Source organism: Lemur catta, chromosome 18 (assembly GCF_020740605.2).
Source record: "Lemur catta isolate mLemCat1 chromosome 18, mLemCat1.pri, whole genome shotgun sequence".
NCBI classification, from domain to species: domain Eukaryota; kingdom Metazoa; phylum Chordata; class Mammalia; order Primates; family Lemuridae; genus Lemur; species Lemur catta.
Window position 1 is genome coordinate 42,618,833 of NC_059145.1, and position 25,032 is coordinate 42,643,864.

At 45.0% G+C, this 25,032-nt stretch overlaps 2 protein-coding genes across 9 annotated transcripts in view; one reads left to right on the forward strand and one right to left on the reverse strand.

The window, feature by feature from the left end:
* Nucleotides 1-22,978, reverse strand: part of ZDHHC3 (zinc finger DHHC-type palmitoyltransferase 3) — a 50,772-nt gene extending 27,794 nt beyond the window's left edge. For 6 of the 8 annotated variants that reach the window (XR_006729930.1, XM_045530885.1, XM_045530886.1 and 3 more), the window contains exons 1-2: nucleotides 22,731-22,949; nucleotides 7,497-7,826 (exon numbers count right to left, since the gene is read on the reverse strand). Coding sequence is in view for 7 of the 8 variants with exons in the window: in XM_045530885.1 (XP_045386841.1) it covers nucleotides 7,497-7,802 (306 nt within the window). In the remaining variant the exon portion in view is untranslated. Of the gene's footprint in view, nucleotides 1-7,496; nucleotides 7,827-18,854; nucleotides 18,909-22,730 lie in introns of all 8 variants that reach the window. The other 2 variants (XM_045530882.1, XM_045530883.1) reach the window with 2 other exon arrangements.
* Nucleotides 22,979-23,011: 33 nt separating this feature from the next.
* The window catches only part of EXOSC7 (exosome component 7), a 35,679-nt gene continuing 33,658 nt past the window's right edge, over nucleotides 23,012-25,032 (forward strand). Inside the window, exon 1 of the mRNA XM_045530890.1 lies at nucleotides 23,012-23,110. Coding sequence (XP_045386846.1) covers nucleotides 23,054-23,110 — 57 coding nt within the window. The 5' untranslated portion in view covers nucleotides 23,012-23,053. The remainder of the gene's footprint in view (nucleotides 23,111-25,032) is intronic.

Consider the following 25,032-nt stretch of genomic DNA (forward strand, 5'->3'; position numbering starts at 1 on the left):
ATGCTGCACTCTCTCCTGGACAATCTTTCCTACAATCTGTACTTCCTCTATCATCACTCAGTGATGATGTTCAAATTCCTAGATCCCACTTGGACCTCTTCTGGATCTTCAGGTATGTCTACCTGGCTGTCCCAGAGGCATCATACACAGCTAGAACTGAACCCACCACTGCTTTCTCCCTGAACTGTTATCCCAATTCTCCCTTTCCTGGCCCATGGCCCATCCATCTATCCTGTCATTGGAGTAGAAATACAGTAGTCATCCCCAATTCTTCTAAACTTCTGCCCCATACCCTTCCCACTCTACCAGGTTAATTTTGCCCAAAACTGTGCCTTGAATTCTGTGTGTAGCTCTCCCTGCCAGCCACTGTCATGCCTTAGTTCAGCCCCATCAAGACCTGTCCCAGACTACTGGAGAATCTCCAAGGTTTTCCTGCCTCTAGTCTCTCCCTCGCATCCTGCAGCCCCACCTCTATTCTTTCTCCCCACTAATTTCCAGAGTAAACCTTCCAAAATGTGAATCTGATCACATTATTCCCCTGGCCTAAAAGCTTTCACTGGATCCCTCGGGGCCATGGACCAGAGTTTGAGCCCCTGGGCAGGGCTCACAAGGCCACCACAACCCAGCCCTGGACCACCAATCCCTACCCAGTTCCCGCCTGTGGTTGACCTGGAGTTTCCCAAAGGTGCCATGCTCTCCAAGTTTTCCTTTCTGCTCTCAGGAGCCCCATTTTAGCATCACTCCAACTGCCCCTCGCCTCCAGCCTGCCAGGCACCTCCTTGCCTCTAGCACCCAAATCAGAACCAACCTAGGGATCACCTCCTCTGCCTTCTTCTTAATGGGCCCAGACCACACCCATGGCAGAACCCATCATTTGGCCTTTGTGCTCACACAGCTTGTATGTGTATTAGAACACATCATTTAATTACAAACCATCTCTCGTATATGACTGTAAATTCCTGGAGGACAACGTCTGTCAGTAGCCCAGCAAATTGCCCTGGGCCTGGCATGAAGAATGTATTCAATAAACCCACAATGAATAACAATGATACAACATTTATTGAGCGCTTATATGCCAGGCACAGTTCCAAAGGCTTTGTGACAAAACTGTATTCTGTGAGTTAATTTGGACAATAAACCTATGAGGCAGAGACTATGATATTCCTCATTTTTTAGATAAGATAACAAAAGCAGGGAAGTCAAGTAACTTCCCAAGATAACATGGTTAATAAGTGGCAGAACTAAGATTCGGACCCAGGCAATCCAAATCTGGAAACTATGCCACTATCAGAAGATGAACATATATTTATCAGGTATTTCTATTAAGTGACTTGGAAAATACTTTTTTTTTTAGTGCCTTGATGCCACAGTATCATTCTACTGCCAACAATTATATCAGCACATTAATATTAAGACTGAAACAGTCCTAGGATAATAAGGCCTGTTCCAATAAGTACCTGCTCTAGGACAACATGACAATGTAAAAGGACATGGTAGAAAGCGTTGAAGACAGGTTCTAGAAAAATGCCAATGATGTTGAGGACTCAACATTCCCATCCATTTCAAGCAACAAGAATGAAAATTGCTTTAGGACCATGGGATTAAGGCCTGTGCACACCTGTTGGTCTAGGCAGAAACTCTCCCAGGAGCATGGTGACCAGCCCCAAGCCTGCATCACAGGGCCACCTGTGCCCTCCACAGAAAAGTAGGAGGTAGGTGGTCCACATATGGGTCACTTTCTCCCTCTAGAGCCAGAAAGATCTTCCCACTGGTGTTTGTAAGTTGCTCAGTTAAGAAGCTGCCTGGCATGAAGGAGGATGCAGCAAGCTACTCAAATAGACCCTGAGGCCAGTCCCCTGACCTGACCCAGGGAATATGCCAATAACTTTGGGCAAGATGGGCAAAGCCTTTCTCTGGCTGCATCCTGCACCCAGCCTGCTGTGGGAGGACGCATGTGCTACTCCTTTGTGCCCCCACAGGCCTGACATCATGCTGCTGCACTGCCCTGCCAAGAAAATACATGCCAACTGGTTCTGTATACAGCACGTGCTCAATAAGGCTGCCAAAAGAGACTCCAGAAGGGAATACCAACTGCACGTTTGAAGTGAGCCCCAACATTTCCACTGACGATTTTTGGCAGCTGAAACTAAAATCAGTGGCCTGTAGCGGTCTGAGATTGTCACGGAAGTCTGTTTATAGTGAGGTGTTCACAGGGTGGGATTCCAAGGGAGGGGGCAGTGGCAGGCAGACAGATGCAGTTTTCTTTTCCTTAACAATGTGGTTAAACTGAATAGATTTACAGTCATGTGCCACATAATGATATTTGGGTTAAAGATGGACCACATGTAAGATTACACTGTATTTTTACTGTATCTTTTCTATGATTAGATATGTTTAGATACACAGACACTTACCATTGTGTCCTAATCGTCTGCAGTATTCAGTACAGTAACATGTTACACAGCTAGGTTCGTAGCCTAAGAGCAACAGGCTGTACCATATAGCCTAGGTGTGTAGTAGGCTATACCATCTAGGGGTGTGTAAATGCACTCTATGATGCTGCACAGTGATGAAATCACCTAACAATGCGTTGCTCAGAATGTATCCCTGTCATTAAGCAACACACCCTTTTTCCAAATTTCAGATCTGAGATAATTTATGAAGTTAATAAATGATAAGATCCAAAGAAAGGAAGGCTAAAAATATGCTGACCATAAGGGTTTATACAACTGCTGTGATTGTGTAACTCTTGGTTTTGGGCTTCCTGGAAGCCAGGACAAAAAGAAACAATGTCTGTCAGCTTTAAGCATCTTCTGGGAGACAGGCATTGTCCCAGACCTGTATTTTAAAGGGAATTGCCTCAGGATTCCTGAGGGAATTCAAAGGATGAGAATTAAATGTGTTTGTACATGGAAAATAAAAGGTGGTAGATGGCCAGGCGCGGTGGCTCATGCCTGTAATCCTAGCACTCTGGGAGGCTGAGGCGGGCGGATTGTTTGAGCTCAGGAGTTCAAGACCAGCCTGAGCCAGAGTGAGGCCCCATCTTTACTAAAAAGAGAAGGAAATTATATGGACAGCTAAAAAATATATATAGAAAAAATTAGCTGGGCATGGTGGCGCATGCCTGTAGTCCCAGCTACTCGGGAGGCTGAGGCAGGAGGATTCCTTGAGCCCAGGAGTTTGAGGTTGCTGTGAGCTAGGCTGACGCCACAGCACTCTAGCCTGGGCAACAGAGTGAGATTCTGTCTCAAAAAAGAAAAAAGGTGGTAGAACTGGGGACGGGGGTGGGGGGTGGGGAAAGAGATAGGGGCACCAAGATACAGGTTTCTGAGTCCAGGTTGTCTTCAAGAGTCTGCCTCCTCAGGACAAGCAGAGCCCTTCTAGACCTCTAAAGGTCTGAAGTGTTTCAGGGACGCAGAAAGCTCCTTTAATGACATTACACAACTTCAAAGTGGGCAAGGAGAGGGCATCACGAGATCCAGCACCAGCATGACTTGCACTCCCACCCACGCTGCCACCAGGCCAGCCTACCAGCCAAGTGAGGCGCCTGCCTGCTCCTCTGTCCATTTGTCCCCTTCCCTCTGTTTACAGGCCTACCCCTTTCACCCTCTTTCTCAAATGGCGATCTCACCTCCAAGGTGGCTGCTTACATGTTTGGGAGTCGTTTCCCTCTTCCCTTTTCTGCTCAAGCTCTATGTGGACCCATCTACTACTACATTGGAGTAAATGACTGCTAAGTCATTTACTTACAGGGGCTGCGGTGGTTGCAACTGTTCTGATGTTACATTTAGATTAAGAATTTTAAAGCTGGAAGGGGCACAGTAACTGTGGGGAGACCATAAGAAGTTTGTTTTGTTGTTGTTGGTTTTTTTGTTTTTAACTGATAATGCTAACAAATCAAAATGATACACAGTGCATACATTGTTTAAAACCTTTGGATGTAAGTTCTGAAAAAATCCCTGCAACATGAATTCTTGAGATAGGAAACATTATAATCCCATTAGGGAACTCCTGAGAACCCTGCAGCAACCCCTTTCTAAAAACAGACTCCTCCTGCAGTATTAGTGAGGAACCTCTAATTAATCTGCTTTTCATCTGAGGTCTGGACTCCCAGCTCTACTCCCTGGAAGCCCAGGGTGCCCCACCTCTGCAGCCCTACTTCTCTTGTTTTACATCCTGTGTTTTGCATAAGATGTCATGTGCTAGGGGTGCGGAGAAGCAGGTGGCGGCATGAAGATCCTGAGAGGGGCACAACTGTAGGATGTAGGACATGCTTTGAGTTGCTCCCCTTACTAATGGTGGATATTTAACAAATTCTTCATTTTTTGGCTCAGTTCCCTTTTAGGCTACCAGCAAAATACACCTATGAGAAGCTAACTGCTTCTGGGATATAGTCTGAGGCTTTCACCCATTTAGGATTGGAAATGGAGCAATACACCACAGTGAGAACCATGGTCTCCTGTATCCACTGCAAGGGCCAGCCCACAGATGTGCATGGAGAGGCTACACGCTTCAATGTGGTGTGTAAAAGAATACACATGTGTAAGGTTGGTGGGAATAGCAGGGGGGAAGCCTCCTCTTCCACCGCCCAACATCCAGTTCCCAGGTTTCGCATGCCTTTTATAAACCAACAACCTCTACACTCCACTCTCTGATCCTGACCCTCCACCAGCTCCAGACTGGCTATTTACTGCCCACCTAGCATCTCTGCTTACACGTAATATAGGGGCAGTTTGGCCAGAACACAAGCCTTGATTTCTCCTCTAAAATCCATTCCTCCCCAGACTTTCCCATTCAATGTAAGGCACCCACAATACCCCGGCTGCTCCAGCCAAGTCTCTAGAAGGCACACTGTGTGATCTCTCTTCATTCTATCAGCTTTCTGACAACAGTTCTCAGACATGGCTGAACGTGAGAGAAATGTGGGAGCTATAAAGCATCCCAATACCCAGGGCCCTTCCTTCAGGCCAATTAGAGTAGAATCTCTAGGGGTAGGGACCAGGCATCAGTACTTTTAAATAGCTCTCCAAGGAATTCTATAGTGCAGCCAGGCTTGAGAACTAGTGGCTTAAGTAGACTCCAGATCCAACAATGGCTTCTCTCTGGCTTCACTGTTCTCACCTTGGGCCGAGCCATTGCCATGTCTTGTCTGGACACCTGCAATACCTTTAGTCTCTCACTTCTACTTGTCACTCCTTGAACCTCCATTACAAGCACAAAGCAAATCAGATCACATCCTGCCTCTCTGATGGCTTCCTACTGCACATAGAATAAAAACCCACATTCTCACGAGGCCTATGAGGCCCTGAAGAATCCAGCCTCTGAGGCCCTTTCCACCTCTTCTGGCCTCTCTTACCCCCACTATGTTTTGATCACCCTGGTCTTGTCCTGTTTCTTGAATGTGCCAAGCACGCTCCTGCCTCTGGGCCTTTGTGCCTACTCTCTCCTCTGCCCTTGGATCTTCATTTGCCTGGATTGTAGCTTCAAGTCATTCACATCAGCTCAAAAGGTACCACCTCAGAGAGGCCTTCTTGGACCTCCTTGATTGAAAGTAGTCCCCCTTCACCCTAGAAAAGTCACTACCGTATCACCCAGGTCACATTGTTTTATTGTCTTTAAAGCACTCATCAGTTTCTGAAATACTTTGTTCAATCATGTCTTCACTACCTGGCCCCACTATGAGAATGTGAGCTTCAAGAGGGCAGGGATTTTTGTCTGTTTTGCTCACAGCTATATCCATTGCCCAGAAAGGAATCTCTCACAGAGTAGGCACTCAGTAAACACAGCTACTCATTTTATTCCCTCACCAGTGCCACTCCTCCTCACCACTGCCAGAGTGATCCTTGTAAAGTGACAATTTTGTTTAAAATTTGTTTAAAACCCTCAGGGGCTCCAGACTGCCTCTCATCATCCGATTCCTATCTTCCCTCCTCTTTGGCACCCCATCCACACCATCAACCCAAACCCATTTTCTCCTAAGTTCCCACCATTCCAAACAACCCCTGGCTGCCCAGAGGAGCCATACTCCTGCATTGCTAAGTCTTTGTGCGTGCGGCTCCCTCTGCCTGTCTTCTTGTCCTCAATGTCCACTGCTCTGAAAAGAACGGGCTCAGACATTACCTCCTCCAAGCCGTCACCCCTACTTAGATTGGTTTAATGTTCTCCCCCAGCAATCCATGTTTCCTTCTGCCACAGCCTTCATCACACAGGACCGTCCTCACCTGTATTCTCCAAACAGAGGGCACCTTGAGGGTAAGAACAGTACCCGGGGCTTAGTAGACACTAAATATGAACTGAGCAAAATAATATCTTGTACTTCTGTATTCCCAATAGCAAGAGCATCATAAAACTTTCTAAATAAATCCTTGTTTTCAGAATGACAACATTGATGCTGCTGGGAAAACTCTTTTATACCCCTGTGCTTGGGGGCACTTACAATTATACCCGCATACTCTGCTTCCTTCGGCTGATGGCTGTTCAGTGCTCCTGGAAGGGTGGTAACACTGCGCCAGCAGGCCCCTGCCTCACACTGGGTTTGGTCTCCCTGAGGCACATGCGTGAGAAAAGGCCTGGTCTGGACCAGTCGCTGGCACGTAATTCAGTTGGGAAAGCTGCCTTCCCTTGGGACGGATTAACAATCCACCACCTGAACCAGCAGGAAACGGAGCCCTTCGAGGACAGGAACTAACGCAGGACCCCATCATCTTTACTGAGCTTTCCCTGGGGCTCACAGAAATGAATCTGCATGGCCATTGTCACTGCCAGTGGCAGTGCTCTCCCTTTCTTAATTTAAACACACACATCCCACGCACTGAAACAAGCCACAGGAGGTCTTTATCAAATAACGTACTCTCTTGTTTTTCCCATACAAGAGAATGAACAGGAACAGAGGGTTTAATACCAGGGTGCACAAACACTCAATAGCCACGTGCACAGCTTGGTATATTTAGCTAAGTCATCGAGCAGAACACCACTGCTTTACCCACAGATATTCGCCAAGAGGCACTTGTTGCGGCCTGAAACAGGCTTGTCCAGCTTTTCAGGAAAAGATGAACCTCCCCAAGCAAAGTGAAGGCCATTTCCATGTAGGTTCCTGGAATTGGATGTGGCTTTAATTTCAAATCCACCTAGCTCCAGCCCTGTCTTCACTGGGAAGCCCCATCCTGACCCAACCCTCCAGCATGCTGTCTACTCTGTCTGTCCCAGCCTCCAGGGCTATCTGTGCTTTGCTAACCAGAGGCCAGGTTTCCCCTAGACCAAGCCCCTCCCACAACAGGCCCAACTAATGTATATACGTCAATGTACATATTCAACCAAGATCAGAATTCTAATCAGAATTCCACAGAACTCTGAACAAGGGGATCCACTTCCCCGCCCACCCCTGGCTGTCCTATTTCCCATAGTCCCAAGGTCCAGGGGGAGCATGCAGGCTGCGGCCATGCCAGGGCCAGAGGAGGAGAGTGTGGGCTGGTCAAAACAAGCCCAGACATACTCACGGGGTCCGTCAGCATGGCCCGGCAGTGGGAAGCCAGGGCCAAGAAGGCCAGCAGGTTGAACACAATTCCATTGATGATGCTGTACACGTAGTCTCGGGATGGAATCAGCATGACAAAGAGGACCACAAACTCCGCATAGAGGACCAGAAACCAGGTGACAATGGCACAGGCAATGCCACAGCCGTCACGGATAAACCACATGGTTCCCACGGGACCAGGGTAGGGTGGTGGGACACACTTCTCCGGCTGGAGGTATTCTGGTTTCCGCTCAATGTCTCGGAAGTGGTGGGTGGGGATAAGCATCATAAGCTATTCTGTCCATACTGGCATCTGAAAGAGAGAGGAAAGAACCCAGAAACTTGGTGTTGTCTTGTCATCAAGGAGACTTGACAAAATCACCTTTCCAAAGTGAGCCATGAATATCTATGAACAAACCCCTTGCAGAAAAGCTGCCTAAACTTGTTCACTTAAAATGTGAATTCTCATTGCTTCTTGGCCTCTTGGCTAAGATCAAGTATAGTAAAATGTGAGTTCTCTTCCCTACTCCTGAGAGTTAACTTAGCCTTTGTGAAACAGCACCACTGTGCTCCAGACCTTCCCGTGACAGATAATGAAAAGGGAGCCTCCAAAGGGTAAATGTCCTGCCCAAGGTGAGCTAGAGCAGGAGCAGCAAACACAGCATGCCAATGTGGAGGCAGGACTGGAACCCAGGTCTCTTTGGCTATTAGGGATCTACTGGGCAGAAAGTGCCTTAAAAGATATATTCAAATTCTGACTTGAAAGGAAGGGAGAGGGAAGGAGAGAGGACGAGGGAGAGCTCAAAGATGTTTTCCCACTACCTGGCTATGGGGCTTTGTAGGCCTCTGTTTCCTCACCTGTGGAAACACCCACATTGCAGCCCTGGCCACTTTTCTCCCAGGGTTGCTGGTGTGAGGCTGGAGGTGCTTGGGATGAACGACATAGATTGTACACCTCACAGATTGTGCACAAATACTCTCTCTAGGAAAGGCATCATTCCTTTGGAAATAAGTGCTGAGCAAAGCACCCTTTCTTCCTAACAGCTGCAACTCGAGTCTTTGGGGACAGCAGTGAAATAACTAAGAATCGATGACTATAGTCTATCTGTCTATAGCATGTGCTACAAGACACAGAGAGCTCAGATTTCCCTCCTCTTTTTTTTTTTTTTTTTTAATCTTAACCTCTCTGGCCTGCTGCATCACTAACCAGGCTTCTCAGTTAGAAACTGTGATTTTGGCTCAAGCTTCCCAACAGATGTAGGTGCCACAGAAAAGCCACCCATAACACAGGCTATGACACAGGCAAGTGATACCCCAGTCTTTTGAGACTTCAAGTAACTATACAGCAGAGAAAATCACTCAACAGCCACAGTGGCTATGTGTGAAGACTGTGGCTCTGAACGGTAAGGGCAGGCTTTCAATGGTTGTGTTGAGTTATCCTTTTTTCCCATTTTCCTTCTTCCTCCAGTGTCCTCACCCGCAACAAGGAAAGAGCATCTGGACTGAATACAGTACAGTCATGAAAAGTAAGAACGTATCCACAAAGCTGAGAGGGCAGAGCAGTAACTACTACTCAAAATGACAGACATTCTAGAGTCACAAGTTGCACAGACTAATAATGAAGAATGAGGACAGGGCCACCCTTCCCAAGGTGCCAGAGAAGTAATGGCCGAAAGACAGCCAAATGTGTACCATGTACTTATCCAAAGGAACATCAATTCAACAAATACAGTGACTGTCACATGCTGGGCACACTGTACCAGGGAACAAGAAGTCATGACACATATAGAATAACTACCTCCTCAAGCAGAGTAAAAGCCTTGGTTCCCTATGGTCCATCAACCAGAATTTTCTAACAAAGCAATCTTGTGCTCTCCAGAGGACAGTGGCAATTTAGTGCAGCCAGACAACCTAAAGACATTAAAAGATGTGGGTACACCTGCTGTAGCACCAAACAAAAGGATAGTAGAAGATTACAGACCAGGGATGTCTGGGACCTAACCTATGCCCGGGAAATACTAAAATCCTAAACTCTGTTCAACCAAAACCAAACAAAAAAGCTTGACAACCCACAATGATTCAAGAGTTCATTGAAGTTCAACATTTTGACAATCTCCAGTTGCAAGGACTTTTTTGGTTTTTCCTGCCGCCATACAGATTTGTATGTGTATCCCCTATGTTCCCATAATTACTATTTAAGCTCAAAACCAATAAGGTTTAATTGGACCACAACCACACCATTTGATTATATGCTTATATTGTCTTTGGTGGCTTTCGCACTATAATGGCAACAGTTGAGTAGTTGTGACCCATAAGCCCTAAATATTTACTCTCTGGCCCTTCACAGAAAGACCTGCTGATACCCAGTCCTAAGCACTTGTTGCCCACCAAATAAAGAACAGAGCCACCATGACTCCTGCTTCCCCGGCAGATCAGGCTGGTGTGATGAGATGGTCAGTTACAACTCACCCCACCCCACCCCCATCCATGGCAGCATAACCTCCCGCAGTCTGCAGCCTGAGAGGCATCTCCCCATGACCTGTGTACTCTATCAAACTGTTCTTTGATTATCATAAATGGCATGGTTGTCATAAACAGATGATTACTGAAAATAAATTTAGAATTGTCTTGTTTAGATACTTCCAGTGATAAATTATGCTCATAGCATATTCAGAGTAGTTGACTGACAATTGCTCATTTTTAGTTGTAGGCAATGACTTGACTAAACTAGAGTTATGTTTTATGTGCATGGTTTTGCTGAGGAATAAGCCCTTCCACGTAAGTAAACTTCCCAGGTAACTATGACTTATTTTGAAGAAGAGATACATTTTAATCATTTGGATGGTTAAGATGCAAATCTTTTTTTGTTTTTCCAGACAGGGTCTCCCTTTGTCACCCAGGCTGGAATGCACTGGCATAATCAGAGCCCACTGTAGCCTTGAACTCCTGGGCTCAAGTGATCTTCCAGTCTCAGCCTCCCAAAGTGCTGGGATTACAGGCATGAGCTACCACGCCTAGCTGGAAATCTCAAAAATAGAATCAAATTTAAAGGAAGGAAGGAAGGAATGAAAGAAGGGAGGGAGGGAAAAGGAAAAGGAAAGGAATTATAACTTTTTCTGCTTTAAGTACAATAACCACCCATTTCTTCTGGAATGATTTAGAGTTATTACCCGGAACATCAATTACTGAGGTGTGTTAGGTAATGACGTTCTCAGGGGCTACCGAAATTCACTCAGTCTCGGCCTCATACCAACTGGTCTGTTCAGACTTATAATTCTGGCATCTCTGCTATATGGTTCTTTGTCTTCCTCCTCCATCCCTGGCTACTGTCATTTCTGTCTCTGCAGTCATTAATCCTCCCAACATACCCTTTATTTACTACTGCTGATGGCTACAGGCTAGAAAAGCAAATAAAACTAAATCTTATTAGATGTCTTTTTAAAAGGGTACTTATTTTGGGTACTATGCCTTTAGGGAATACCCGCTACGCTCCCCCACCATACAGGCCTTGAGGGCTGGGAGCCTGCCTTAGCATTAGCATGTGCTGATTCAATGGATGCATGAGCTTTGTGATCCCAGGCCCACTTCTTAGAGGCCTTGTCTCCTTACTTTCAGAGCTGTAGCCATATTCTGAATGGTGGAAGGTGTGCACCAAGTAGGGCCGCAGAGTAGGTGGACTGACCCTTACTCAAGTAGCCAGAATGTTCCATCTTTGAACAAGGTGGAACCAAAGAGTGTACAGAGGAACTCTGTTTTCCCATCACCCTCACCGGTGAGCGGGAGTCTGTGATCTGGAAAAGGACCCAGCCAAAGGCGCACCTGGCAGAGCCAGACACTAAGCGCTAAAACAAAGGGCACATTCCAGCCCACACTTCAGAGTTTCAAAATATCCCAGTTGCAGCCAAGCAAGACATACTGCTATATAAAGGTTACTTAACCCCCAGGCCTCTCAAAAGGAAGGGAAGTATTAACAGCTTTCCAATAAGGATTTGTTCCTTAAATTAGCCACCTGAAAATCTGAGAAATATGGGGAAAAACCCACTGTGAAACAAATTGTACATGTTCCCTTCACCCTGCCCCTAACAAAAACAATAAAAAGGGCAAATATAAATCCCCTTTTCTTTTCTGTTTTGAATTAGGAAACTCCAGTCCTGAGAATTGAGCAGCAGCTCTTTGCCAAGGACCCACCTCCACACGTGAGTCCTTACTTCCAGGAGCCGGGCAAAATTGGTTGCTCAGGCCTCTGCGGCAGGCCCTCAAGGAGGATGGTGAACCCCAAATCCCCATACCACCTGCTGCCAGCGCATGCCCTCTGAGGGCCAGCTTCCTCCAGATCCTCCCTCTTCGGCTCCCTCACCCCCTTGCCCTGTTTGCTCTCTAAGGTCGCCTCTCTTCATTTAATTCAATTCAAAAAGACATTTACGGAGCAGCCACTAAATGCAAGGAACTATGCAGAGGCTCTCACAGGAGGGATAATGAGGACAATAATGTGTGTGTGCTGCTCTGCTCACGCCCTGCCATTCCCCTTCCCTGGCTCCCAATCTGGTAAGACCAGTCCTATTTGCTTTTTTCTATTAACTTTCAACTCCCATTTTGTTTAGCTCTGTGACCTGGTATCTTGTATGACTATGTGCTCAAATCAATAGTTCTTGGTAAATGGCCACGTAAATCAGACAGACACACCCACAATAATGCTAACACATAGATGACTAATGAATTGCACAACAAAGGGGCAAATAGTACCAAAAAAAAAAAACAACCCACAAAAAAACCCAAAACCAAAAAACAACCACCCATCCAAAACCCAAAGAACCCAAAAGCGAGCTAGATAGACTTTATCATGGTAAGGACTTCTGAAGGGGTGGGATCTGAGCAGGGCACAGAGCCAGCAGTGTGCTGTTTCGACAAAGGCAAGGGGGTGGGTAGGCCAGGCAGGGGAAGTGGTGGTGCTGATGGCAGGGCTGGATGTCCAGGGCTGTGTGCATGTCTGTGCACACATATAGGCTTTGCAGAGAAGGGGCAGAGAGTGATTGGAAATGAAGCTTTATAGGTAGGAGAAGGCTGTGCTTTAGAAAGCCTTTTATTAATAATTTCATAATGAGATGGGATTTCACCCTGGAGGGACTGGTAAGCCACAGAAGTTTCTGAGGAAAGTTGTGAGGGGCTCATATCCATGCTGTAGCAAGGGCACTCTGGCAGTATGACGGGCAAGGCAGATGAGAGGGCTGAGTCCAGAGGCTGACAAGCTCAGGGAGGCACTAAAGAACTGAGTCTCATTTTGGTGGTATTGGGTTTTCTGCTCCTCCAAGTGGATAACAGTTTTCCAAGGAAAGACCTAGAACAATGATCATTTTGTAATGTTAATTATAGGAATATACATTGTATTTTTTGGCTAAGGGTTTTATAGCACTAAAAAGAGAGCTCCTTTATATGTTAGTAATACATGTTCAAAATACTTTTTCTTCCCACCCGACATAAAAGTGCACCGAAGCCCAGAAAGGCAAAGGAACTAAGCCTGAGGGGTAAGGAAGTCATAGGAGAAACAGATTTCCAGACTCAGAGGGGTTCTGGAGCTCCCTAGAGCCAGCAATCCTGGTAAGACGTGGTGTCAGAATGATGATCTGAGCTCTGTGGGGGGCAGTGTGTGGTAAGTCTAAGGAAAGCAGCCAGTCTTCCTTCCTAGAAGCCCAAACTAAGAAATGACTGACATAAGTGTTAATTTTCTTTAAAAAACCTGCTTCTGGTCCAGAGAATTGCCTCAAGATATACGTACAACATTTGTGCTTCATGATACCTGATCACAAGTGTACCCTTCCACTAACCCACACAGACAGACACAAACGTATTCAGTGAAGTGGAATCTGGGGCCCCATGAGCCTAAGGGACTAGGCGTCCCCAAGGACTCCGATCCTCTCAGATTGCCAATAAGTCCTATGTTACCTGCTTTCTTGAGACAAGATCCTATACTGAAGTCATGGAGTAGTTCAGCTAGATCTAAAACCAAATCCTTAGAAGCATCTCAAAGTACTTGGTGAGAATTCCTTTTCTAAAACCTCGACATTCTCACATCCGTACATGCATTCAAGAACAGCATCTTGGGACTGTACAAAGTAGCATTAAACAAAGGGCAATGAACCCAAACCATTAAGGCCTGTATGAAATATCTGTACACAGACTGGTTTAACAAACTCAAAATCAGGTGAAGTTATTTCTCCTTGGCTTAGTGATAAGCATCATCCAAATACTTAAAAAAAAAAAAAAAACCAAACAAAAATTGAGGGATTAAACTTTCTAGGTCCCTATAAGTAGAAACCATATAGTTGAAACTCAGTTTCATCAACTCCTTAGCACATGTCATGATCATCTGCAAGGCAGTAGAAATTCTAAAATAGGAGGCTTTTGGCTTAAGTCAAAATTTATTTCAAGTGCATGTGTAAAATCTTAATAAATCTAGTATTATGCTTAACTGCTATTGGGGGCTGGTCTGGTGCTCTCCTGAACTTACCACAAACAATAAATTCCCACCTAAATTAATTTTTGCCGTAGTTAAGTAATTCAGTCTACCCTTAAACAATCACTTAAAATGTCCACTGAATCTTTCAGGGTAGCATCTGATGTTTCTATCATAACTCTCAAATGAAATTCATCCTGATGAGTATAATGAGAACCTTCTATGACTTAAATTATACAGCCTTAAAAATATGATGTGTGCCTTCTTTAGGACTTCTCACATTTAAGAGTGATAGACTTAAAAATATAAAAGTATTCACAAGCCAACCCTGCAACTTCAAAGATGAATAAATAAATCTTCACAGATGAAGCTTTAGAAACAAATCTGGTCAAGTAGAAAATTAATTTACCTGAGCTATAATTATTTTAATTTAATTTCTGTAAGGGTCCAAAAGAATTGTAAATTTTATGCCCATTTTTAGATGAGTCTCAGAAAAACAAAGAGTGAACCATGAATCACTGTTTGAAATATTTCATAAAGAAATAGAATGAGTCACTAAACTTTTTCAAAAAGGTAAGGGTGTGGTCCAAAGCCTAACATAGGACAGGTGTCTTATCTTCTGCATCATGCCTGCTAGCCAAGGAGAGTGTGCAGACAGGTAGAACAAGCCGGCCTGTTTAACAAGATCTTTACCAACAAGTCTACAATGTTTCTCCCTCCACAGCAGAGTCTGTCTCCTTCTGCCTGCCTCTTGTTTTGGTCATACCCAACCTTCAGCAAAAAACTTAAAGAAAAAACAAAAAGTAAAATACTGTACCTCCAAACCAAACTTCATACATATTCAAGTGCATTGAGGAAACCAGGAAGTAGTCAGTAAGCTAAATTTTCCTTCTTGCTTCATAACCAGCCACCTTCTTATAAAACTCATTCATGCACACACTCGGACTCCTAACATTGATCATTCCTTCTGAAAAAAGTTTGGGATTTGGACAGTGACAGCTCCTCTACTTACTACAACTATTTTACTACAACTGGCTATGTTACCACTTCCTGGCTTTACTGATATATTAAAAAAATACACACCCACATATAATGTGACATAATACATGTCACAAATGTTGGATATCAGTAGCAGCTTTGAGTTGCATGTTCTATCTTCCCTTTTTATGGGTGGGGCTTATTACATGTTGCAATGATGAGAAAGATTCAGACAACTTTAAGACAAGACCACATGTAAGAATAAGTGGTAAAAAAAAAAAAAATTACTATCTGAAAAGAATTTTAGACCTGGAAAGAATATTAAGGACCATCTAGTATAACAGATTTTAGTCAAATTCTCCTGTTTTGCAGAGGTGGAAATGGAGGACCATTTGACATTTTGTCTAAAACTTATGTTTTAGGCAAAACACATGCAGTATTGCCTAGAGGAATAGAGATGGGCATCCGCATGAACTGAATGCCTATTATGGTTGAGGACTTCACAAAGCAGCTTGTTTTAATTCTTACAACCCAGCACAGCAGCTTTTATTATTCTCCAATGCAGAGGTGGAAAGAGTGAGGCTCAATATTTCCAAGGTCACATAGAGCTAGATAGTAGTGGAGCCAGTATTCAAAACCAGCTCTGCTTGTCACACTTATACTTTTCTTTTTAATTGAGAAAAGGGCTTGCTCTGTTTCCCAGATTAGAGTGCAATGGTGTCACAGTTCACAGCAACCTCAAATTCCTGTGCTCAAGCAATCCTCTTCCCTCAGCCTCCCAAGTAGCTGGGACTACAAGGGTGCGCCATCACATCTGGCTCATTTTTCTGTTTTTTATAGAGATAGGGTCTGACTATGTTGCCCAGGCTTCTCTCAAACTCCTGGCCTCAAGCAATCCTCCTGCCTCAGCCTCCCGAAGTGCTGGGATTATAGGCATGAACCATTGCACCTGGCCTGTAACTATACTTTGGAGCACAGCACATGGCTTCTTTTTTTTTCTTTTCCAAGGTGGGGGGATGGGAGGAATGACCAAGCAGGAAGCCTGAGTTCTATTTCCCAACCCCTCACATGCACTTGAGGGACCTGAGAAGTCACTTCAACTTGGCCTTAGTGTCTTTATCTCTAAAGTAAGGGGGGTAGACTAGGATCTCTAATCTTCATGACTCTTTTTAAAAAACTCAACAAATAGACTACAAACAGACTTTCCTTCCTCTAGCTCCTGGAAGCCTATAATATACATTCTTTAAAAAAAAACATAGAGCATTCCTCTTACTATGAGCCCCTTCTAATGCCTGTCTCTTGAATGGAGCATGACACCTACTGGGCTACCTCACATACTTGGGCCCTCGAAGATACAGCCTTTTGGAAAGAGACTGAGAGATCTAGCAGGTCTCTTTCAAACTCTGGTCCAGCCTGTTTTACAAACGAGTAAAGAAATGAAGCTCAAGGAGTCAGTGGGTCTTCCCTAAAATGTTTAGTAAGGTGGCTAACTTACTTTGTAGGTCTATGGATGGTACCTATTACAATCTGTTTAATTAGTTGCTATGCTGCCATCTCCCTGCACTATATTCTCCCTGAAGGAAGTCTGTAAAGCCAGCAGGAAAATCTCCATAAAAGCAACAATAAATTACTGATCCTGCTATCCACTGAATACTTGTCAATGACTGTGATACTCTCATAGTTTGTGAAACCCTTTGTAATCAAGTGCACGATCTCATTTGACACTGAATTGCCATCTGGCCTCTGTCAGGGTAGGTTCTGAGATGGACATTTTGCTCGACTGTTGCCACAGTATGGGGCATGCTGAACGTAGGGTGGGACTCTGATCCTTTCCATGCCCTTACTGGACATCTGCTACCTGCCAGGCACTGGAATGTATACTACACGTCTCATCCTATTTGATTCTCACATCTACTCTATCTTGTAGGTATAAACGCTTACCTTCCCATCCATCTTTTAGAGGTGAGGAAATGGAAGCATGGAGAGATTTGCCTATGTTCCTATTTCCAGGAAGCAGTGGAGATAGGATACACTTCCAAAATGTGTTCTCACCCCAGAGCCTGCTTTTAACTATTTACTAAAACAATCAAATTCTGTTTAATAACTAGAAAATAAAAGAGGGACAGGCACTGATATTTCCACCAGTGACCTTGGGTTACTTACAGTTTGGCCATCTTGTCCACTCATGGTTATGCAGAGATGGTGTTATCGGGTGGGCTACATGCAATGGCATTCATAGGCCATAGGCCTGAACATAAGCATTCTGGACTCTTAGGAGGGGCCCTGGCTGAACACCAGCTAACATTTAGAAGACTGATTCTGCCCAAACTTAGAAGGCAGGAGAGCTGTGAAGCCTTAGCCAGAAGAGTCACCCTAGGATTGAGACTCTAAAATCTGCTTCTGCCGGGAAACACTTCCTGTGGGGCCAAGTACCAGAATGCTGATTTTCTAGGAGAGAGCCCACCCATGCTAGGCAGAGACCAACCAGCAAAGGTTCCCACGTGAGGGTGTTGAGAATGTCACCTGGCCCCACATTGTGCCATGTGCAGGTATGCAGCCACTGTGACATCACCCAGGCAAGACCTTGGCTTTTTTAGGGACTAAAAGCAAAAGTGCTTGGAAAAATCTGAAAGACTAGCAAGGGAAAAGAAAGAGAGAACCAGTTATTGTAATTCTACTGGGCTTCAAGAAGGGAGTCATGTGGCTTTTGGGTCTTTGCTGATACCATTTATCTCAGGCACTGTTAGTGGCCATGCAAGAGCAGAGCCTTGGAAGGAAGCTGGGACAGTGAAAACAAGGCTATAGTGTGTTCTATAAGAACACACCTCTACCTAGCAGGCAAGGGGCTCTCTGGCATCTGCTAAAGAGCTTTGGAAATAGACAAGAGGCTAAAGGGAATGAAGACTGGGCTTGGAGTCAAGAAGCCAGAGTCTATTCCCAGTTGTGCCGCTTACTAACCTCATGACCTCAGGCAAGTCAGTTATCCTTCTGAGCCTCAGTCTCCTCATTCTATAAAACAACGAGGAAGAGCAAGCTGATTGCTAAGGTACCTTGCAGGGCTCAGATTCTATGGGTCCTGTTTTCAGGAACAAATTCAACATTTTCTTTGTTAATTTATTGGATTTTATATTTCTACCAGAAGCTTCCCGTAACTTCCTTTCCCTGTTCTTTGCTAATATTCAAAAAGAAAGCAACCAGTAACTGTCTCTGTTAGCAACTTTCCTGAGCATGTTCAGTTTTTTCCGTCAAATATGGCATGTAGAAAAAGCACTATCAAAATGCATCAAATATTACAAAGTGGTAAATGACAGAAATCTTAAAAACTCCAAGTTAAACATGGCCATTTTTCAATGTTTAAATGTTTGCATATCCAGGATCTATTCTGAGTTTTACAACTCAACAAGATATTCACTTTAGGGTAAAAATGAGGCTCAGAGAGGTTAATCAACTTGCTCAAAGACATAAAAACAAGATAATGGCAAAGCCGAAATCTTTGAACTAGAGGCTCCATAATCTTTCCACCACAGATTGTTATCTTCCTAACCAACCTGTCTTTCTGCAACCTGATTCTCTGTTACCATTTCTTGGTTTAGAAACATACACTTCACTTACCAAAGTCAAGACTTATTGCAATAGGATGGTGGCCAGAACTGTACTTGTCCCACTGAACTTACCTTGCTAAGGTTAAGAAATCGATATCACCCACAGGCATTCCATCTCCACTGACCCTAAACAGTAGATATTCATGTCTCCAGTAGCAAAGGAAATCTAAAGGTTCAATTGCTAAGTCTCTACATACTAGGAAGGATGAGGTTTGGAGCAGACTATGAAAAGATGAAGTTTTCCTGGCATTTCAGATATATTGGGATGAATGATTGGATTAGGTGGGGCATGCAACTGTAGCCTTCTCACCTTCACAGTTGACAGCCAGGAATGACCTGGTCATTTGTCTCTGGAAGTCCGCTTCTAAAGAGGAAAGCAAATGATTTTTAAAAATGCAAAAACAGGAAGGAACTAGAAGCAGCATGGCATTAGTCTCATTTTTCCCCCAGCAGGTCAATATCGAGACATCACCCCTCCATTTCTGCTTCAGACTCTATTACTTTCTACAGCTTACCAGAGTGTGTGTGTGTGTTTAAATACTTCCATATTTGGTAATTAGGATATGTGATCCCCTTTTCTCATACATGCCCTAATGAGCCATAGAAGCACCATGTCACCCTCTCAAAATGAAACACACCTGAAGACTCTGTGATCCTTCCTCTAACTGGGAATGAGCTTTACCCATGTTTTACTATCAATTTTCCTATCACTGTAATCCCAATTTATTGTCTATAAGAAGTCAGACACAGACCTCCTAGCCAGACTATGAGAGATTATTTATCTTTAGTATTCTTAAAGACAAAGTACAGGCAAGATAAATGCAAAGTGTTTAAAGGAAATAGATCTATAGGAGAAATATTAGCTCATATAGTGTTTTTCCAGGGTGCTGGACTAACGGTGAAAATGCAAAGGAAAAGGCCTAAAACTTGGCCATGTCTGCTTAAGAGTGGTAATAAAATGTTTCCTGCTGGGCTTTTAAGAGCTTTCTGCAACTTCAGCACCAAGGACTCAGCTCTGACCCACAGCTCTTCTGTAATTGGCTTTTATTGCTTTAATTAACCAAGGCTAGGTGGGACAGATTTACTCCACCTGTAATGTTATTATTGTGCTGGCTAGTGGCTAGCAGCAGCTCATCACCTCTTGTACTTGATGCCTGGCCTCCAGAATTAGCACCTTATTATAGGCTGGTCTCTCTTCTAATTACCACATGTCTCAATTGAGCACTTTATTTTATTGTCTTGTTCATGCACTAGTTCAAGGTCTTGGGCTCCTCAGCTATCATAAATCCTAAACTTCTTTTAGGCAGGTGCTGTGTTTTGGGTTTCTTATCTCTTTAGGCCCATGAGAAAGAACACTAGAGACTCGCTGGCATGCAAACACTTACTGATTGTCTGAAGAATTTCTAGATGTCTTTTCTGAGTATGGCACACAGTTGGAATCTGGTCTGCATGCATGCCTACTCAACCCTAGTACCAGATCCATCAGCCTTCTCTGCTGTTGAAGGCTCTCTCCTTAGCTACTTGGACTTAAGTTCTACCCTGCCCCTATATAACCTTTTTCCTTATCTAAAAGGGTGGGCTGAAACAGGCACAGGAACTTCCCATCAGCATCACATTATATATTCCTCTAGAAAAAGGATTCAAGGGATGTGAGTTTATGCCTGAACAGACTCCTTGCTTTTGGAATTAAGACTATAGTGCCTCCTTTATCAAATATTCTGGTGAATGAGATGGAGCCTGGGGGGAGACTGTATAAGGTGATGGTTACGAGTGCAGGCCCGAGAGCTAGAATGCCTGGTCTCAATCCTGGCTCTGCTACTTACTATTAATAGTTATGTGACCTGTAACCTTAGTCAAGGCATTTAACTGCTCTGTGTCTTAGTTTTCCAATCTGTAAAATAGGGATAATAGTACTTGCTTCACAGGGCTTTTGTGAAGACTGAATCAATCAATCTTTATAAAGTGCTTAGAACAATGCTTGGGACATAATAAGCACTAAGTGTTAAAGAAAATAATAGAGTATAAGGTTTTAGAATAGACAGACCTACAAAATAGTAGTCACCCAAAATAATCACATAGTGACAGAAAAACAAGCTGGTTTAACAGAATAATATGCCATCCTTGACTTCTTGATTTTTCTGGCTATCATACATTCTTTGAAATGCTTCAACAAACTGAATAAGAACTCTGAACTTAGGGGTTTTAAAGATGTCTAATGCACTATTACAGCAAAGGTGATAAAAATGTTCTGGCAGCATTTAAGTACAATGATTAGTGAAAGTGTCATTGTATTAGTAGAAAATTTTACTATTTGTACCTCTCATACCTACTTAGCCTAATATATCAGACATCATTCATAACATTATGTAGCAAATACTGCTGACCCTTCTCCAGCATGGAACCTTTTGTCAATTGCCAGGGGGACAGTTCAAATGTTCCATATTTTAAAAAACATACTGAAAGATTTTTATATAAAGATGACTCCATGGTATCCAAACTCATACTTTTTTTTTCCCTGTGTCTTCTCTGTCAATCTTCTGCCACCTTTTAAATCCTCAGTTCCCTTAGATATCCTAGCTATTAAAATCCCACTTCCAAGGTCTTTCCTTTCTGAGCAATCTCTAGCACAAAATCCCATTTCTAACATCAGCAATCCCCTATTATCTTATCATACAGAGTTCCTTACATGAAATCCAGCCATCCAACCAAACACAAGTCATCTATATGCCACAACAGGTGGGGCAACTGTGCCTTTGTTAGGGAGGAAACCCTTCTGGCTTCACCTGTCCAGGTTTCCCTAAAGGGCAAAGTCCAACCTTGCAAGATGTGTTTCCTTTAGGTGCACCTGTAGAGGACTATGTAGAGACATGAGAAACACCTAATGTCCAGTCTATTGAGAAGAAGTGATCGTCTATTTTAGAGCTCAGCAGTTTAGTGATTAAGAATGTGGCCAGGCACTTCCTCTGTGTCCTTCTCAGACCCAGCTCCCAGTCCCACTGTGCCCACTGATACCACCATCATAGCTCTAACCACCATGTTCTGTGGTTAGGTTGGCTCTGGAGCCTTCACCTCTGCCTAGGGAGCTTCTCTGGGTATAAAGTGTGTTTTACTTGTTTTAGCATTCCAAAGCTAGTGCAAAGCCCATCCATAGTAGTCTCCCATTAGTTATCTGTGAAACTGTATCTGAAGCCATTGTCTAAGAAACACCAACTACGTTTTGGATGATCATGCTGTCAAGGGTTACTTTCACTTTTGAGAACAAAGAGGTTACTCAAAAATGGGACATCAGTAAAGTCATCAGATGCCCTCCTTGCTTCAGACAATTTGGGTTAACTTTCCCCCATTTATCCACAAAACTCTTTTAAAACTTATACCTTATCCTATCTGCCCCGCCTTAATGGGCTCCTTCTGTGACCCCCGCTTCACCTTGCAAGTATCCTCTCTGGCTATCCAAGGCCCATACTCCCACTCGGCCACCGCACGGGGTTGGCTTTTTTCGGGCAGCTGTCCGCAGCTCCCAGCGATCAGTCCCATCAAACTGGGACTTCCAGTTCCCACTAGGAAGCGCTGGGGACACACGGTCACTGCGCATCTCGCCAGCGCCGGTTATCAAGACCCTCCCCGCTACTCCCTTTGGGACAATGCTCTGGCGAGCACCCGAGGGAAGGGGACCCTGCAAGGTACGGGGCCAGCGTTCAGCCAGCCAGACAGAGACAGAGAGAGAGAAAGGAAGAAAATGGGGGGGGGGGCGGAGGGGAGCAGAGAGCGCGAGCGAGAGAGTAAAGGAGAGAGAGCGCGAGCAAGAGATATTCCCGGGTGGAGGGGTGGGGATGCCTCGGGACCAGTGCCCTCCACTCCCAGCCCGGACCTTTCCCACTGAGAACAATCAAGAGGGCTTCATTGCCTCTTCAATATTCCTAGGGACCAAAGAAGTGGAGGGGGGGAGAGCGGTCACTGGCCAATCACGACTTCCGCCTCTCTCATTCTCTCTGTCTCTGTCTCTGTCTCTGTCTCTCTCTCTCTCTCTCTCTCACACACACACACACACACACACACGATCTGCTACTTCAACTCCAGCTCTGAGCAAAGTACGCCGCGCGCCTCTCCCACTGTGAGTCCCCTGGCCCGTGTCACTCGCTTCATCCCAGCTTCTCCACTGCGACCCCAGTTTCCCCTCCCAACTGACCGTGAAGCCGGAGGCAGTTCCCCAGTCCCAGGCCCCCGGGGGGCTCCAGCCGCCGCCGCCGTCGCCTCCCCCTGCAGTCTCCAACCCGGGACACGGCCCCGGGCTGCGGCGATGGCTCCTCGGCACGAGGCGCCGCGGCTCCCTGGGCTCGGCCAGACACCGGGCGGCGCGCAGAAGCAGCCCATGGAGCTCCCGGCAGTGGCGGCGGCCGCGGCTGCAGGAGCGGCCGCCGCGCGGGCTGATGACGCAGGGACGCGGAAGGCACGGTCGGCGCGGAGGCGACGCGGGCGGATGACGTGCGGCTCGCGGCGCGGCTCGGCAGCATGGCGTCCGTGTCGCTGAGCGAGGCGGAGAAGGTGTACATCGTGCACGGCGTCCAGGTAGCTGCAGAAGCGGCGGCGGCCGCCGGGTTCCACTGGCCGTGAGGGTCGCAGCCGAACCTCGGTCCGCCGGGGAGGAAGCGGCCGCGAGTCTGGGTTTACCTTGTGATTAAACGGTTCTGCGGCCGCTTTGCAGTCCCCAAACGGCAAAGGACTGTTGGCGCGCTTGCAGCTTTCCTGATCTAGACGATTACGAACCCGGGCGGGAGGCGCTGGGCAGTCCCTGAGGCCTTTCAGCCTTCGCGCACTTATAGGGCCGAGCCTTAGTTTTCTAGGAAATGCGGGTTTGGAGGTGGGCTTTTGACCCGCTTTTCCTCACCTCGTGGTTGGGAAGCGCAGAGAGAGAATGCACCCGAGGTGAACGCGCTTTGAAAATAAAAATCACCTTACAAATAAAAGGGAAAGAGTATTTGAAAAGCGGCTCGGCAGATAAGGCCTTCTGTGCTCAGTCTTCAACCCCTGGTTTTGACCACTTCAGAACGAGAGTTGAGTGTTGGACCTGGTAATGAACTACTCCGTATCCCTCTCTGGCTCTGTCTCCACTTGTTAACCCACGGTGCTGTCCTCCTATTAGAGTTCTGGGGGCAACCCCTCCTTTCCTTCGTGCCTTTCCTCTGCCAGGACGACTGCAAAGTCAGTGGTCAGGTGATGTATGTAGCCATCAGATTAAGGCGGCCAGCTATCATTAAAGCTCCACAATATGAGTTAAGGCCATGCCCATTTTTAAATTATGCCCTGGTTTTGTCTTCTCTGCCTATTATAGACGAAGAAACGCCAATATTTAGCTGACAGGTTGAATATTAAACCTGCATGATAAAGTCAGAACTCATAGATTCATAGTTATAAATCAGGATCAAGAATAGTGAGATATATGTGTGTATTACTGGGAAGCATGTGTGTGTTATTTGTATTTGAGGGGGTATAAAAATGCTCAAAAGCAATTAGATTTGTCTTTCCCTGCCTTGTTTTTGTGTCTGCTTTGTTTAGGTGATTTTTATCCTCAAAGGGTGCTTCTTGGGGAGGCATTAAGTATGAGTTTTTGCCTCTAAGTTGAAAAACCTTTGGTTTTCTTTCTTTATTATCATAGCCAGGAAGTATTGATTCTGTCATGTATCCTATTTTCTCTCATATTACATCTCTGAAAGTGGCACCAAGGGATGGGTGATAGGAAAGCCAAATGTGTCTTCTTTGTCTGTTACCTCCCAAGGTAGAAATGTCTCCCTAACATCCTTAATTCCCATGGCAACTCAGTAGCTGTCCAGCAGGAGAGACTCACCATGATCATAAGTCCATCTTCTTTATTACTTTATAATGACAATAAACCACTTAATATTTATGATGCACCTGTTATTTGCTGCGTGCTGAGGGGAGGAAAAGAACGTAAGCCTAAGTTCTGGCCCTTGAGATGGTTAGGATCTAGTTTGGGCAAAGTTAGTTTTATTTACTATCATATACCCAGCCCGTGGCATATTACGTGGGAAACAGTTGGGATGCTAAAACATAGTTGTGAAGTAAATAAATGAAAAATAGAACAGAGTAAAGATGAATAAAGACAAAGGAATATAAGATATATACCAAGAGAGTGGTATTGTTAGTGGGAGTCAAAGGAGTTAAAGAATACCAGGGACTTGTAATGCTTAAGTCTTCCCTAAGGAAGTGGAATTGCTCCCCTAAATCCTTGTCAAGTGTCCCTCGGGTGTTTCTTCAGGACTCAGTATTCACTCAGCACAGAACTGAGCCAAGCTCAGAGGATGGGAAGGAACATGCCCTTATCTCACATGCTAAAAGGCAGGTACAGAAATTACAGATCTACTTGTGTGTTTATATATAAAATTGTACTGAGTGCTGTGAAGGAAAAAACAGGAGTGCAGTCTAGTCTGGGACATCAGAGGAAGCTTCCCTAAGGAAATGGCATTTGAGCT